The following is a 16,546-nucleotide window of genomic DNA, read 5'->3' on the forward strand; positions in this document are numbered from 1 at the left end:
TTGCGTAGGAAGCAAGAGACCCAGGCAGTCCCCGGGCACCCCCAACGTGTAAGCCCCAGCCAACCTCCTTCCCCCGGATCTGGAGCAGCTGCGGACTGGTGCGAAATAGCCCCAGCGCCAGGTCTGAGCAGTAGAGTCCATCCTTGGGCCCTACGGATTTGGTGGGGTGGGGGGGATTCCCGTTAATCAGTGCCCTGCCCCCCCCCATCTGTGTTTCTCCGGCCCCTCTGACTCTGACATTGTTAGTGCTTTATGAGGCAGTAAATATCCAGAGGCAGGGAGGATGCATTTGAACGCCGGGCAGGCCCCTAAGTAATTACTTTTAATAGGGAAAAAAACCGAGGGTCTCTGCGAGAAACCGGAGATTGGATCAGGCCCTAAGTCCGGAAATTGGAGCAGGCAGCCCGGATTGGCAGCTCGTCTCTGAGCTGGTGTGAAATGTGTTTAAGGGATTATTTAAAAGGAAGAAATGCGGGGCCGGACCCCATAAAGAGGCGAGGGACCCGGAACTGGTGTTTGGAGCAAACCCTGCGGCTTCAAACCCTAGGCAGCGCCAGAGATTGGGGCTCTCTCCCCCTTCCCAGTGGGAACTGGGGTCCCATTGCAGCGCCGGCCCGGTCCCCAGAGGTGGGTGGGCTACTAAAAAAGACTTTCCTTGCAGCCCCTGTTTCCAGAGGAGATCTCCTTACCTTTCTTGATCACCGACTGATCCAGTAAATTCAGCCCAGCATCATCCACAGCCTGAAAGCACGCAAGGCACAAATATTAGGGTGCTGCTTTCCTAATGCAGAACTGAGGGGTGGGGAGCCGTGGAGATCTCTCCGTTTTCAAACGGGCCACATCATCAACACACACACACCAACAGCGGAGATCTAGGCTTCCCGGGGCTTTTCTTCAAAGATCGAATGAGATAAATTAGACCCTACAAATATTGGGCTTGCAAATGGATTCGTGCAGCTCCTGTGAACAGTCACCCCCAGTTATTTCATCAGATACTTTTAAACCTACTTTATGATTAAATTTTTACAGAGAGCAAGAATCTAGAGTTGTTCTTTCTTGTTAGCAACGCGCAGACTTCCCTGTGCGAGTATACTGCCTCGGTCGCTTAGGGGGACCGGGGGGTCGTTCCAGGTAACTCCGGAGCTAATTCCTGTTTAAGGGGGGGACGCAGATAGTTTGCAATTGCCTCCAAGCGGCAGACAAACAAAAATATTCCGAGATTTGAGAGGACAAAGGACTAGGCTGTTCGCAGTGTGATTCTAGCCGTTGGTCCCAGGATATGGAGAGAGACCAGAGAGGCGAAGAAATGTTTTTTATTGGACCAACTTGTGTGAATGGAATAGATTTTTCCTCAAAATGGAAAAAAAATTGTTTGAGCTAGGGATTAAATATCGTTCTGGGTGCTTTTGTATTCTTTGCGCATAATGTTTCTTTCTCCATATTTCCTTTGCTAGAGAGTTGACAAATCCGGAATAAAAAGCACACGCACATAAAAAAACCAAACCGTGTCGTGTTTTGTTAAAGTAATTGAAGTTCTCTACAAAACTCCTGCCCCTCTGCTAGCTACTGTCTTCACGTGGTAAATAAATAAAATGATACGAAAATACAAATAGAACTCGAATTACTTCGGTACACTTGGGAGTGCGAACAAAACACCGACACAAATTCTCTCCCTGGGCTCTTTGTTAGCAGTTTGTGTCTTTGATGGCTCGGATAAAAGCATCGCTGGAATAGAATTGGATCAAACTAAAGGGAACGTCTCGATTTCTGTCCTTTAGAACGAGGATAGTATTTTGCTCCATCTTTTAAAACAGTGAAATGATGTTTTGTAAATATCTCTGCGCAGCCATTCCCCCGAGTCCGTCTGCGGCTAATATCACGATATAAAATGAAAACAGGAGAGGAGACATCGTGTGGCTAGAAAGTTATAAAACATTTCACATTCGGGGCGATTTGGATGGCAAAGGAAATCTAGTTTCTTGACAGGACAAGAGAGGAAAGGATCTGAGCGGAGGCGCAAATTCGGGAAAAGCGAATGGGAAGGAGAGTCTTGAATTTGCAGCAAATCCAGAATTTACCGCAAAGATCCAACCAATAGAATTGTAAAATAAGAAAATGAATATATCTACCGGACCGTTTTGCAATGGAAATGTCCCCCTCGATCCTCCCCAAAACAACCAACGAGGCAAAACACCAGTTCCAAGCGCAACCTCCCCCCCCATCCTTGTCATTTTCTTTTCTTTCTTTCTTTTTTAACGAAGCATCATCGAAAACGAAGGGGTGAAAGCGAAAAAGGAGAGTTGTACTTTTAGAAGCGAACCCTCCCTTCGGAAAATGAGCCATCTCCACAGCCTGAGTGTGAAGGTCCCAAACCTCCCCCTGCCTGGGCAGAGCCTGCCTGTTACAGCGGAACAGAGGGTCTTTTCGGCTCCGAGAGACCAGCCGGGCATTTTCGGGATCACTTTTTGGTTTCACTCCCGGGATGGAGCATCTGATGGAGCAGCGAGGGGCTGTTTTATGATTAATTGACCCCATTGAACAGCTTCTCTCAAACAAAGGGGCTCCCCCTTTAGTCCCCCCCACACTTTAAATTAACCCCCTTTCCCCTTGAATCGCTTTGTTCCACCCGCTTTCCCCCCTTGGGCTGCCCGGGAAAGTCCGTTCCAAAAGACTGGACACAGCGCGGGGAACCCCTCCAGAAATGCAAACCGGGCCAGGGGCTCCGGGCTTTGCGCCCCCAGGGCAGCCAGCTGGGATCTGGGCACCGGCGGAGCCGAGCCCTTCGGCCGGAGAAAGGCTGCTAACTCCCCACCAGCCCGGCCTCCTGGGGTACCCCCGCCACCCCCCGCCTGGCGGGCCTTGGGTCATTCCACAGCCACGGGATGTACCTGGATGTCCTCGAGGCTGGGATGTCCGAGTCCATGGAGGCCCAGCGGCCCGTCTCCTAGCCCGTGGCCCGCATCGGCCAGCCCGTGCAGCAGGCGGGGGACCCCCGGATATTCCCGGCGGGGATCCAGGCTCAGCGCCCGGTGGGTCTGCGAGAGCAGCCCCGCTTCCTCCTGCCGGGCCCGCTGCGAGTGCCAGCCGGGCTGCTGGTGCTGGTGGATGGGGTTGATGGTGCTGTACGGATCCCCCAGGTGCGGGTAGCCGGCCTCCTGGCTCTGCGAGTAGGGCATGGGGGGCTGCGGGTAGGGCGGCGGGAAGTAGGGGGGCTGGAAGTCCGAGGCCGGCGTGTGGCAGAGCGGGGGAGCCGAGGAGTAAGCCGCCTGGTTCAGGGAGGAGAGCTGGGAGAGGCGGCCGCCGGTCGAGGCCCCGTTCAGCCCATCGGGACGGTCCTGCGGGGAGAAGAGAAGAAAGACGCTGGTCAGGCGGAGCTGGGGCCCCGGCTCCCTGGCCTCCCCCGTGGGCGCCCGGCTCCAGGGCCACCTGGCTTCCCAGCGGCGCAGAGAAGGTCACCAAGCCCTGGGCAAAGCCCCCAGCTCCAGCGCCTGACACCGCCTGGCCACCTCCCCCGCCACGGGGCTAGGAATCCGCTTTGCCCCCTGGCTCCGCGTCCCCTTGGCAGGGACAGGTCCCCGCTCCAGCCTGCAAACACCTTCCTACCTGCACTTCCCTCCTCCGCTTGGATCCCCCCGAGCCTCCCCAGGAGAAAACAAAGCGTCCGCTCGGGACCCCCGAGCTCTGACATCTGGCCAGAATCAGAGGGTGAAATCCCTTCTCGTTGGGAGGGACGAGGCTGCCTCCATTAAATATCTCTGGGGTGGCCCCCTATGAGTCTCTCCCCCCCCCCCACCAACTTACCATGGCTGAATAAGTGTGAACTAGCATCTGTGCGGGGGCGGGGGGGGAGGCCTAGAGGAAGGTGTCAAAGCAGAGACGTGGAGGAATAAAAGAAACCCCAATAACAATCCTTCAAAATCGGGTACGGCCCAGCAGCTCCATGCAGGAAAAATCCCAGATCCAGCGGGGGGGAGTTACGCGGATGGCTTTGTCCCTTCGATTACAAAACCGTTCAGTTCCGAAGTGTTTCAGATGGTTCCCACCTCCCTCTCCCTCTCCCTCTGAGCCCAAACCAACGCCATGCACTCCAGTTATAGAGCCGGGGGCGCGCCGGCAGCGCCGGGAGCGCGCGTTAAAGAGACAGAGCCCGAGTCTCGCCTTTTTGTATTATTATTTTAATGGGCGGGGGGGGGGGGAGGTTTGTGTCTCTTTCTGAGGAGGGTTCTTTTTCTTTTTCTTTTTTGTTTTTCTTTTTAAACAACCACTACATTCAGGGGAAGAATCTTAAACAAATCATATCCGTGTGAATCCGTTTACACTGAAAGGACTCTGGATTTAAAAAAAAAAACCACACAAATATTAAGAGAGAGAGAGAGAGAAACCGTTTAGCAAAAATCAAATTGGTTCTTAGAATTTTTCTTAGTGGTTCTTTTAAGACCAGGTTTGTCTCTTTTCCGTTGAACACGGATGAGGCATCAAAGGGGGGGGGGGGGGTTGATTCCGCTCCCACGGAAAATTCAGAGGGAATTTTAACTCGCGAGATCTCATTAACTATTCGCCTAATCTGGATTTGGAAGAACTGTGTTTTCTCCTGCTTTGCTTTGCTGGATTTTTGTGCCTTTCTTCCGGGCGTGCACCGCTTTCCATGGGGTCCATTACTTGCATTTTTTTTTTGTTTCATTCTTGCATTTTTGTGTTGAGCACAGACTCATTTAAAAAGAAAAGTCCTCCCCTTCCCCCCACCCCCGCCTGTTGGGGTGGGAGCCGGTGAATCCCAACCACCGCAGCCTCCAAGCAGGCTGCAAAAATCTTTGGAAATTCCGGTTCTCCCCCCCCCCCCGCCCCCGCCCCAGTCCCTCAAGTCCACTGATGTCGACGCTGTGTCCCGCGGGCTTGGGGGGGGGGGGGGGCCGGTTGCTGGAGCAAAGAACAATTTCAAATGGCTGAGTCGTGGCTGGGCTGGGGGAGGGAAGATGCTTGTGGAGGTGGATGGTTTCAAGGAAACGTTTGTGTGGCTCTAAGGTTTCAGTTTATTAGCCTGAGCAAGGTGTTAATTTTTCTCTTGTACGAAAAGCGAAATTCCCAGTAGCAGCCTCGGAAATCAATCGATTCCCCCCCCCTTCACCCCCCAACGCGGAGCAAAGCGGCTCCCTCTGCGTCCCGCACCGACCCGCGGGGGTTATTCTGAACTTTACGAATTCACTCTGGAAATTGCAAGAATAAAAATAGGCAGGAAACTTCAGAGCAGCAGCCGCAGACGCCAGCTCCTTGCGCCCCCCGCTGAAACCCGCCCACTGTCCAGCACCCCCAGCCTCTCCCCGCCCGGGGGAAGGAGCCCGGCCGGGGGCGCCGGTCGCGAACAAATCCCTGGTATTCTTTAGACAACAATCTCCAGGCTCATCGATACATGGTTGTGTGTAAATCCCCCAGCCTCTCTGGATCCCGATCGTCCGGATGGGCCAGCGGGCGGGCCGGGCCCAGGCAGGGGGGAGCCTGCCCGGGGCAGGTTTCACCAGGTGAGCGGGGTCTCTGCCCGGGGCTCCGGGCGAGGGTGGAGGCCGGCCCGCTGCCGCCTGCCCTCAGCCCGCTCCGCAGGTGTTTTGTGGTTCAGAGCCCGTATTTTTGCAGCCCCAGCCACAGCGAGGACTGGGGGGAGGGGGAGGTGGGGGTGGGGATGGGGCGGGGGTGAGCGTCTGTGTGAATTAAAAACAACGAAATAACTGTGTGAACCCCCCCCCCCCATGCAAAAAGAACAGGAGGCCTTGTGGCACCTCAGAGACTAACACATTTATTTGAGCAGAAGCTTTCGTGAGCTACAGCCCACTTCATCGGATGCATCTGCAACGCTAAGATGTGATCCCCACCCCCCACCCCAGAGCTGGCGGCCCCTGCGCTGGAAAGTCCGTCAGCAAACGCTGAGTGCTGAAGTCTGGAGACTTGGAGTTTGAATCTCGGGTAGGCACCAGTTTAGCGCAGGCACCCACAAGCGCATCTGGACAAAAACCACAGCAACGGGCGTGCACACACACGTATCAGCACCCGCGTGCACGCGCGCACACACACACGCGCGCATCTGTGCAAAAACACACCAACGGATCTGCACACACACACACACACGGATCTACACACACACACACACACGTGTATCTGTACAAAACCACATAAACGGATCTGCACACAAACACCCCAACGGATCTGCACACACACGCAGAAGTATCTGTACAAAACACACAAAAGTATTTGCACACACACACACGGATCTACACACACACGTGTATCTGTACAAAACCATATAAACGGATCTGCACACACACACACGCAAACGTATCTGTGCAAAAACACACCAACGGATCTGCACACACACACACACACACACACAAATAGATCTCCATAGCTCCCCACGGACTTTTACAACTACTCAGAAGTCTACATAGCGACACACCCCAAGATCTCGTTAAGTGTCCATAGACACACACATCTCTCTCTGGGGCCGGCCACACAAGTACGCTTCTGTCTCTAGAATTATCCACCCACCGAGAGACAATTACACCCCCCCTGTAGCAATGCACAGACGCCTCTTAACACCGGCGTCACACACAGACACAAATCTAGAGCCACGTGCCATTGTCCATGGCGGGCTGCACACACAGCGAGCCGTAAGCTGCCCTAAGCAAACATTGTCTGCATCGCAGAGGCGCTCAGCGCCACGCCTCGATCCCTACCTACAGACAGGCACAAACATCTCCCGGGAGTGCACAACCAAACACCGGGAAATGAACATCTGGGGGTCCGCCGGGGCGTGCGCCCGCATCCCTCCGAAATAACACAACCCTGGGCACCGCGGAGATTGCTCCCAGTCTGAAATAACACAACCCTGGGCACCGCGGAGATTGCTCCCAGTTTGCTGTGTTTAGAGAAACCGGATCAACTTTGCTTAACCCCCTTGAGCCAGCCCCAGGCAGCCGGCCCCCTTCCCCTGTCACCCCGCTTCACGGGGCTCCCGTCGCAAACCCGACATGTGCAATTCTCCCACCTCCTGCGGGACCTCGCAGATGCAGGGACGTGGTCCGAGCAGGCGAGAGAACAACACACAGGAGACGTACAAACATTGTCCCTCAGGCACCGAGTCGGAAAGTGGCGAATTAAGCTGTTTATTTCGGAGTGGAAAATCATAATATTAAAGGAATCGACGTATTTCCCTGACAATAAAGATATTACGGATTTGTTTAAAAAAAAGAAAAGTGAAACACTGCAGGGGAAAATCAAGTTCCTTAGATTGCTGGTGAAATGAATTGATCATAGACACAGATGCGCCGGGTACTTCTCACCCTTCACAGCCACGACGCGCAGGGAACTGACTGGCTGATCGCCCCTCTCCTGTGGGCGCTCCGGAGGCAGGCAGGGCCCCGCGCCCCACTCCACCACAGTGCGCCCCCAAGAGAGGGGCAGAGAGCCGGGGGGCAAAGTCGGATTTTAAACAAAGTTTGATCCCTCACTTTCCTGTTTGCGCGTTAGCAAACGTCTCGCCCCAGTCGCTCCTGAAATGCTGAGATTCACACACACACACACAGACTATTCCCCCTTGGAGGAACAAGAATGAGGACTGTGTTGTGACACAAGAGACTTGAAGGGACATCCAGAAACCCAGACTATTTCGGGTTCTTTCTCCCTCCCTGCTGGGGCTAGTCCCACAATACAAAGCCTTATTCTACCGGTCCAATAAATCATTTCCCAGCCTTAGGACAAAGCCATGTGGCATTTCCAAAGCAGGTTCCCTGTACCGGGGGCAAATCACACGTCCTTCCGGATAGGAAATAAAACGAGGAGAAAGGAGCGTCACGCCACCCTTTACAGCTGCGAGGATATCGCACTGAAAGGCTTGAACTCCAGAGCCTGGCCAGCCTGTAGCAAAGGGGATCCTGCTGCATTTTAAATCAGCTTAATACATCATCAAGCCCCAGCCCCGAGAATAATCATTCTAATCACCAGCATCCCCCCCCCGACCCAGCTCCTCACCTGCAGGTACAAATGTTCTTCTTTCACGTTCTCGGCTTTCCAATGCATTTTGGGGCAGAAGGGAACTAAAAGCGCCTTTGTAAAGAGATGGAACAAACAATCGAATCGGACGAGCCAAATTCTTCTCCGGCTCCCTCCCTTCTCCCGAGGCCGCCTTTCCTCTCCAGCCGGCTGGGCTCGCGTTCGGGGCCGCAGGATCCAAGCTCCAGGAACCGGCCAGCGAAGGGCAGGTTCCAGGAAACCCGCCGCCCCTCGGAGGAGCCCGTGACCCCTGGCCCGGCGCACGTTTAATTTCCAGCCCTAACCCAATTCTGGGGCAGGCGCAGTGGGGTGGATTTGAATATTGCGCTGCAGGGCGCGCTGCTCCGCATTAGAATAATTGAATCCGGAATCCCGAGTTCATTTGAAACTTTCCAGAGACGCGCCCGGGCTGAGCCCCCGGAGGGAGGGGGAGCAGCCGTGTCAGGAACCGAGCTAAAGGCGAATACCCCCCTCTCGGGTTTCTTGCTGGCTCGAATCGTGTGTCAGGTAGATCCGCGCTCCGCGGAGGCAGGGGACCCTCCCGCCTGCGATGGGCCGGTGCCTTCGGGCAGCGGGAATCGACCGCGTCTGGACCCAGGCGAGGGCAGAATTAGTTTGACAAAACTTTCATTCCATTCTTTGGGGGGGAGGGGGCGTGAGGGTGTGTTGGGGTATGTCGGGGGGGGTGTAAGGGGAGAACTCAATTCTAAGATGCTACCAGCGCATCATGTAAACCAACCCAGTCCCTAGAAAGAGGTGTGAGGTCCTTCCCGTGTGGACATGCCTGCAGCAGGGTGGATGGGGCGCATCCAGCCGCTTTCTTGACCAAATCCTTCCCCTTCTCCTGCTGTCTTCTATTTGTTCGCTTGTTAGCACCGTCTTCACTTTCCCTTCTGCCTTACAGAGCCCAGCCTGCGCCGGAGAGGAGGAGGATGAGGCAGAGGAAGGCTTTAGTGGCAGACAGTTGGAGGTACAGGGCTCTCCCTCCTCCAGCTCGGTGTCAACCTTCCCCCCTGCTCTGCTGAATGGTTTGGGAGCTGAGCAACCTCTTCCCCACACCCCACACTAAAGATTCTTTTTATTTCCCTTCCCTCCAAGCCACCCTAGGCCTGTGGTTAGAGCCCAGGACACCTGGGTTCTATTCCCAGCTCTGTCACTGACCTTGGGCAAGCTACTTCCCTGCTCTGTGCCTCAGTTTCCTCTCCCACCCTTTGTCTTTTTAGATGGTCACAGACTGTCTCCTGGTCTGTGTTTGGTCAGCACCCGGCACAATGAGGCTTTGATCTCCTTTGGTCTGACTGTAATATGCATAATAAACAGCAACAAAGTCTTTGCTAGGACCAGACTGTCCACTGTTGTGCAGAAGTTTCCATTCCTGGCAGGGTGTAATTTGTGCACGAGCAGAGAAGAAACACTTTAGCCTAAACTGTAATACACTGTGATGTGTGAGAGACATTAACAAACAGAATCCCACACTACATTTAATTTAATTCCACTCTTCCCGCCCGGAGCTACAGCTCCCTTCATTTTCATTTTCCCTCTGAATTCCCACAACTCAGTCCTCTTTGATTTCCAGGTTTAATTAACAATGCTCATTAAGTGAATTTTTATTCCTTTCTTTTAATATTACTCTGCCACCTGTCTTTAGGAGGCAAAGGCTGATCATTTATTCTAATTTATTCCTATTAAAGATGTCATTTAAGGGAGGGAGGAGGGATATGCAGCGGTGAAAAGGGCTGATCTCTGCAGATGCTCTTCAATTCCTCTCCCCGCCCTCCTTCCAAAAATTCTTTTCAAGGATGCTGCCCCTGAAAGTTCTTTGGGGCTGTATTTATTTTCCACCAGATCCGTTTCATTTGCTAAGAAAAATTGGATTGGCCACGCTGTATTTTGCAGTTATGTTCCAGTTCATTCTTAAAGCCCCTTGCCCATCTAGTCCTTCTTATGTTGATTCTTTATTCATCTGAAAGAGGTGCAACTGTGCAAAATGCTGGTGGTAAACACAGCTAACTTGCTTGCCCACAGGATCGCAGCACAATGGGGGAGGCTGGGATCTAAGCTGGGAGTATCAGAGAGGAAGCTGTGATTCCACTGGGAAAAAACAAAACAAAACAAAAAAGCAGAAAGGTACCACTTTGTTACCAAATAGTCCTCGTGAACTTGCTTCGTGACAAATCCCTTTGGGCACCTGGGAGAATGAGTCGCAGCAGAGCGGCTCTCAGCTCTCCTCTGCATGGAGGTGTAGGATGGTAGGAATTGCTGGGATGGATGAGACCCAGGGACCATCCAGCACAGGATCCTGTCTCTGCCACTGGCCAGCACCAGCTGCTTCAGAGGAAGGTGCAATACATTTTGAAAGTGTGAGTGTATGTTGGTGCTTTGGGGCTTGTGTGTTTGTGAGACTGAGTGTGTCTGCCTCAGTGTAGGAACCCACCACTGCAGGGCCCAGCTCTCTAAGATGAGGGGTTCTTCCTCTCCCCAACCCCCTTTTGCTGGGTATTCAACTCTCCTTCACTTGTTCTCACCTCATAACCAGGGCCCACGCCAGCCCCCATGGAAGCCAAGAGGAATTTTGCCATTGACTTTGATAGGGCTAAGATGAGGCCCTTGGTTCCTTGCTGCAGTGATAGGGTCAATCTAGGAGTTTGCTTTATCACAAGCACCTGCAAGTTCCAGTCATGGACCAGGACCCCGCTGCGCTAGGTGCTGTACAAACAGAACAAAAACACAGTCCCTGCCCGAACCAGCTTACAATCTAAGTAGGAGATACAGCCAGATGGGGAGTTCCAGGAAACAATGAGACAGCATTGTCTAACTAGACAAGACAGACGCAAGATGAAGGGACAGGACACATAATTTCATTCATACCTTCCTTCCAGGTTAGGACTGCCAAAGCAGGAACATGCAGAGTTACCTCTTCCTCATCTGCTGTGCCTAGGTGAGCAGCTCACCTCACTGGCAGCTCTGAGAAGCCACTGCATATGGAAGCACCAGGGAACCCTCTTATGCTTTTCTCCCTGTGCAACCTCCCTCTGGCTGGAGTTTCCCTATCACTGGAATTGCAAGCTGCACATTCCCTTCCCTTCCATCCTACTGCACTGTCCAGGCACTTCCATTGCTGAACTGGAGTTCCACCACATCCCAGGTCACTACGAGCAGGTTAGACAGAACTAACACAACGGGCAAGACTTGTAAGATTTCCCATCTGCCCATCAGTACTGCAGATTTATTTATTTAAGCTATTACCAGCTGGACAATGGGGTGGGAGGAGGTATTTTTTCATATTCTCTGTGTATATATAAAGTCTGCTGCAGTTTCCACGGCATACATCTGATGAAGTGAGCTGTAGCTCACGAAAGCTCATGCTCAAATAAATTGGTTAGTCTCTAAGGTGCCACAAGTACTCCTTTTCTTTTTGCGAATACAGACTAACACGGCTGTTACTCTGAAACCAGATTTATTTAGAGCATTTTCCAACAGCTATTGAAGAGCATCATTTAAACCGAACCTTAGAAACAGTTTCCTGCCCCACAGGCAACAGCCAGATTTCAAAATGTTGCTGGAGATTATTATTTATTACTCATATTATTGTGGAGTCCAGAAACCCCAATCAGGATTACGGCCCCATTGTGCTGAGCGCTGCACAAACAAACACAGGCCTCGCCCCAACAAGATTACAATTGAATATGCTTAATTCTATAACTGGTTCAGACTGCCAAAAGCAATAGGACAGTATCATTTACAATCTCTGCGTAATCTAACTGTGGGCGTATACATTTCAGTTACACAACAAAGAGTCACATGTGTGCCACAAAGAGCACACACACACAGAGAACCAACCTGTAGTCATTTTTGCATTGGAAAATTTTCCTATAAGCAAAGGTTCACTATTAAACAAAACTGCAATGTGCACGATGTGATACATTGAACCAGTTGGGACTTTGATCCTACCAGTTTCAAATTCACTGTACAAATGGATTCATGGATACATGAGTACAAACTGTGTCACCCTCTGCTCAGACCACCATTTACCCTGCACCTTAAGCTATAAACAAGGGTGAAATCCTGGCTCCCCTGAAGTCAACTGGAAACTTGTTCACTTGTGAATATTGACATCCAAATTAGCAATCCCTGAAAAACTGGTCACATAGTGGAGATGGCAGAAGTTTATCCCCAGCCAGGTCTGTTTACCCCTTGATCATGTATCACCATTTATAGAGCCCCATGCATGTGTGTGGTGCTTTTTGCAGTCTCTGCTACGGGGCCTTTGCAGCCTAAGCTTAGACATATCACCAGTGAAAATAACTGGCTGAAATGGGGTGTTAGGGGCACATAAATAAGACCATATGGTCACTTGGCTTTTCCTCCAAAACAATGAGCTGATTCAGCCCCACATTGATTCTCTGCCATTAGGAATCCTGTCCCAGCTCTCATCAAATACTTGGGTGAGTCATGGACTGTTCCCATCATTCACAGTGTCCATTTAAAAGAAATATAGAGAACAAACAAAGCTACATAATGACAAAGTTCATATGGGGCTTGAGAGGACTGAAAAGAGTTCAGAAGAGAGGTACTTACTTAACCTGCGAGCTACCCCTAGAGGTGAGCTGGAATCGGTGCAACTTCTGGCACCACGTCGCCTAGCAAGACTAACCAACTTCATCCCATTTTGCAGCAAGCCGTTTGAACAAATGCCCTGGATGATTTCTGAGGCAGTGCAGCCACCAAATAGCAACCTTATGAAACGTTTAGTTTAATCACCAGGGCTTTTAGGGTGCGATGATGCGATATGAGAAAGCACCGTCGGATAACACATGTTACTGCAGAATGGGCGCTGCACCTTAAGCTATAAACATAAAACAAAACAAAATATGCATCAGCTCACTTGAGACCTTATCCATCCCACCCACACGATCGTGGGGTAAGTCTGCTCGCTCCTGCAGAGCCTGCACTGGTGTCAAGTACACGTTGTGAGATAAATGCACAACTTTGTGCGTGTGTGATCAGCTATAACACCGATGCCCGCGCCTGCCATTCCGGGACCTCAAAGCACTTGGCCGGCATGAACGAGTTAGGACTCAGACCACCACTAGGCAGCAGGTGCTATCTTTCCCATTTTACAGATGGAGAAAGTGATGCCCAGAAAGTGCCATGACTTGCCTAAGGGCAGTCACCGAATCACCAGTAGAAGCTGCCGTAGACCCTAGTCGGCAGCATGGTCTTTCGAAGATGTGGGTCCTAGCCCTGGCTCAGATACTGGCCTGCTGCGTGGCCTTTGGCAAGTCACATAATTTTTATGTGACTCCTTCCTTTGTCTGTCTGGTCTATTTAGACTGTGAGCGCTTTGGGGCGGGGGCGGGGACCGGCTCTCCTTCTGTGGCTGTGCTGTGCTCCCTGTGATGGGGCCTTTAGAGTGCTCCAATCACACCAAGATTCCTGACTCCACCCCCTGTGCTCTAACCACTAGCAAACACTCCCTTTGCATCATCAGAGCACACTGGGCCGGGGAAGAAAAGAGCGGCCTTTAAAGCTGTATTGCATCCAAGCCCGTGTTTTAGAAAGCCAGATCCTCGGGGGAGGCTGTACTAGCATTTCCCATGCAGTCCAGTTGCTTATGCAATGTGTTTGCCCTGTGAAATAAGTCACTGTCAGGCATTTAGCCCCATCTCCCTCTAACCCCCCAATGACTAGCTGGCAGCTCATGGAAAGCCAGGGGGGTATATTCACTCTTACGCATATGTGAAGAAACACGTAATTGTTGAGCAAACTGGGGATGGCCAATGGCTCAAGCTACCACCCACTTCTGCCCTGCAATGGACATTCATTCCCACATCCTGCTAGAGCAAGAGTGTGCCTTCCCTGAGCTGCGGAGTACAGGAATCAGGAGTTTAGGGGACTACTTCTACTCTAACTGGACTGATAGTTCCCCAAAGCCATTGCCCTTGGATGGAGCAGTTAAAGGGCTGGTCTGAATGGAGACTGTTGCTCTTAAGTATTTTTCCAGGTGGCACAAGCATCCATATCATAGACATCACCATTGCCATTAGCTACTGCCCTGATTGGCATGAAAGGTCACGGATCAAATGGGTCACAGGGACTGGATTCCCTCCCCCTCTTAGAAGGGAGTCCCACTAGCACCCAGTTAGGTCTCTGTCCAGGCACTGTGCGTGGGAAGTTTCCAGTCTCTGGGGTCATCAGGTTGGCACTGCTCATGAGCAGGGAGGTGGAGAATCCTAGTGCTGAGCCAAGGGGTCTAGTCTGCTGTGGGTGCAGGCACGTATCTCCTATTGACGATATCCTCTGCTAATGGGCGATCCAGGCCTCGTGACCAGAGGTGGAATCGCACATGGAATCTGGAGCAGGAGCCACCTTTATTAAATCATTTGGCAGGTTTTGATGATCTGAAATGCATTTTAAAATATTCCAATTCCTTTTGCCTGTCCCCTTGTTTGCTGAGGGCCAAGCTTTCTTGGGAGGATGGGGAGCTGCCCCCAATCAGCAGAAAGGGTGCTGACAGGCCCGTGTTAACACAGTGATGTACAGCCTTTAACCCTGGCAGGTTCATCCGCTTGCTTGGCTTGGATGATCATTCTTGGTGCCACTTGCTTTTCTTTTGACTTGCATTCGGTTCAGGCTAGGGAGCTCAGAAAGATATGCCTCTGAACGACAGGTGACTCCAGACAGCAGACGCCACTGCTCTGATTATGAAAGCAAATGCCTTACATAAGACTGGGAGTTTGAAAAAAAAACAAAAACCCATCCAACCAAGGCCTTCGTCCAAGGAAGCTCCTCTCTCCTGGTCCTGTGCCCCAGGAAGCCGACAGTGCCCCTTCACCAGGGGTTTTCAGGGCACAGCCACCCTGAAGGGTTTGTTCTCTCCTCTTTGAGAAGTGGCAAACTCTAGCTTTAAAAGCTCTTAGGGTGACCCCTGGTGGTCATGCCTCAGAGTAGCTGGCTGGCTCCTGAACAGAGAGCTCATCTTCTCCAGTGAATTTTCTTTGGATAAAATTGGTTTTAACTGGTCCATCTAGGCTGGAGATTTTTTATCCCTAGACTGATATGGTTATATCAGGTTAAGCAGAAACCTGGGCTAGTCTAACAGTAACAGCATAGAACCAAGCACCAGGAGAGTTGTGCTGTACTCCTGGCTCTTCCATAGCCTTACCTTGCCTTGCCTCTGTGCGCCTTAGTTTCCCCTTCTGTAAAATAGGTACAATACATTCCTCACCTCAGAGGGAAGCCCTGAGGCTAAATTCACTGACATCTATAAAGTTCTTTGAAATCTGTACCCAGGGAGAGCAACACAAGGATAAAGGACTTGTTGGTCCAAGAGCCCCTCCCTGAGCATGTATAGAAAAGATCGCATCATCACAGATATTTAGGTAGAGCCAAACAAATAGCACAGTCTCCTGCCTGTGAGTAGCACTGGGGTTTTATAGGGAAAGCCTACATGATGGCACAGGGTGCAATAAACATTTTATTGGCAGGAGTTTGGGACAACATTAGTCACGAACCATGAGCTGTGAATTATGCAAGTCACCTCACAGGGTGTCTATAAACCCTTTGTCCTGCCTCACAGCAGCAGGGATTTGGTTTGTGTCACATTAGAGAGAAAAGTTATGGGGATTTTTGAGTTTTAAAAAACATTTGTCGTTCCTAGTTTTCATCTCCTTCTGCCCCAAAGGTCAAATCACCTCAGTAACATGTACAGGTCCTGGAGATACAGAAACCTGAGGACGCATGTTTAAACATACTTCTCAATGTGGGAAGCTATTTTAGGTGGGCTGAATGTTTTTGAGTGTGAGGTCTGCTATTGAGCTTTACTAGTTACAAATAACACACCCCTAGGAAGCCCCATTTTCCATACGGCTAGAGCAGGTGGTTTTATCATATCAGCCTTTAAAAGTCACTGGTCCCGCACCTAACAGGGGGTGCTTGTGGGGGGGAAGTTTCAATATTTGGTGGGGCAGGAAACTTTTCTGGGGTATCACAAGTGCAGTTACCTGAAATAGGACCAGGATGGCAAAAGCAGCACTTGCAGAGATGGATCAGAGCGCGCGAGACAGCAAAACAAATAGAGCTTATCTCATGGCTGCAGAAACATCGTACAAGCATTTGTCCCACGAGTATCATCATCACGTGGGTGACATAAAACTCACACACACACGCGCCTTCCACCTCTTAATTCAACCTTGAGTAAATTTGATCTAATTTTATCAAACAGCCAGGAACCAAATCATTTGAACTAACAGTCACACCACTCCCACGCTTCACCTTGATGGCTTGGAACAGCATTGTTGGATCAGTCAGTTACTACCAGGCCTGTCATTACTCAGGGGCCAATACACCGCATGAGGCAGAAGGAAGATACCCAGGGAGCTTCATGTTAGTGAAAACCCACCTGCGCACTGGGCTATTCATGCTGTTGGTAGCAGTCTTGTCGCTATGAAGTTGTGCTCTGCACCCTAGTGGATAAATAGAGCAGCTGCTTATTTCAATGACGACCCAA

At 51.3% G+C, this 16,546-nt stretch overlaps 1 protein-coding gene across 5 annotated transcripts in view; it reads right to left on the bottom strand.

The window, feature by feature from the left end:
- The window catches only part of TFAP2E (transcription factor AP-2 epsilon), a 50,766-nt gene extending 42,549 nt beyond the window's left edge, over window positions 1-8,217 (bottom strand). For 3 of the 5 annotated variants that reach the window (XM_073317760.2, XM_073317757.2, XM_073317763.1), the window contains exons 1-3: window positions 8,017-8,217; window positions 2,889-3,335; window positions 690-741 (exon numbers count right to left, since the gene is read on the bottom strand). In XM_073317760.2, coding sequence (XP_073173861.1) covers window positions 690-741; window positions 2,889-3,335; window positions 8,017-8,064 — 547 coding nt within the window. In that variant the 5' untranslated portion in view covers window positions 8,065-8,217. Of the gene's footprint in view, window positions 1-689; window positions 742-2,888; window positions 3,336-3,801; window positions 4,050-8,016 lie in introns of those variants that run through there. The other 2 variants (XM_073317761.2, XM_073317759.2) reach the window with 1 other exon arrangement.
- Window positions 8,218-16,546: the final 8,329 nt, after the last annotated feature.

This window comes from Lepidochelys kempii, chromosome 19 (genome assembly GCF_965140285.1).
Source record: "Lepidochelys kempii isolate rLepKem1 chromosome 19, rLepKem1.hap1, whole genome shotgun sequence".
Classification (NCBI taxonomy): Eukaryota; Metazoa; Chordata; order Testudines; family Cheloniidae; genus Lepidochelys; species Lepidochelys kempii.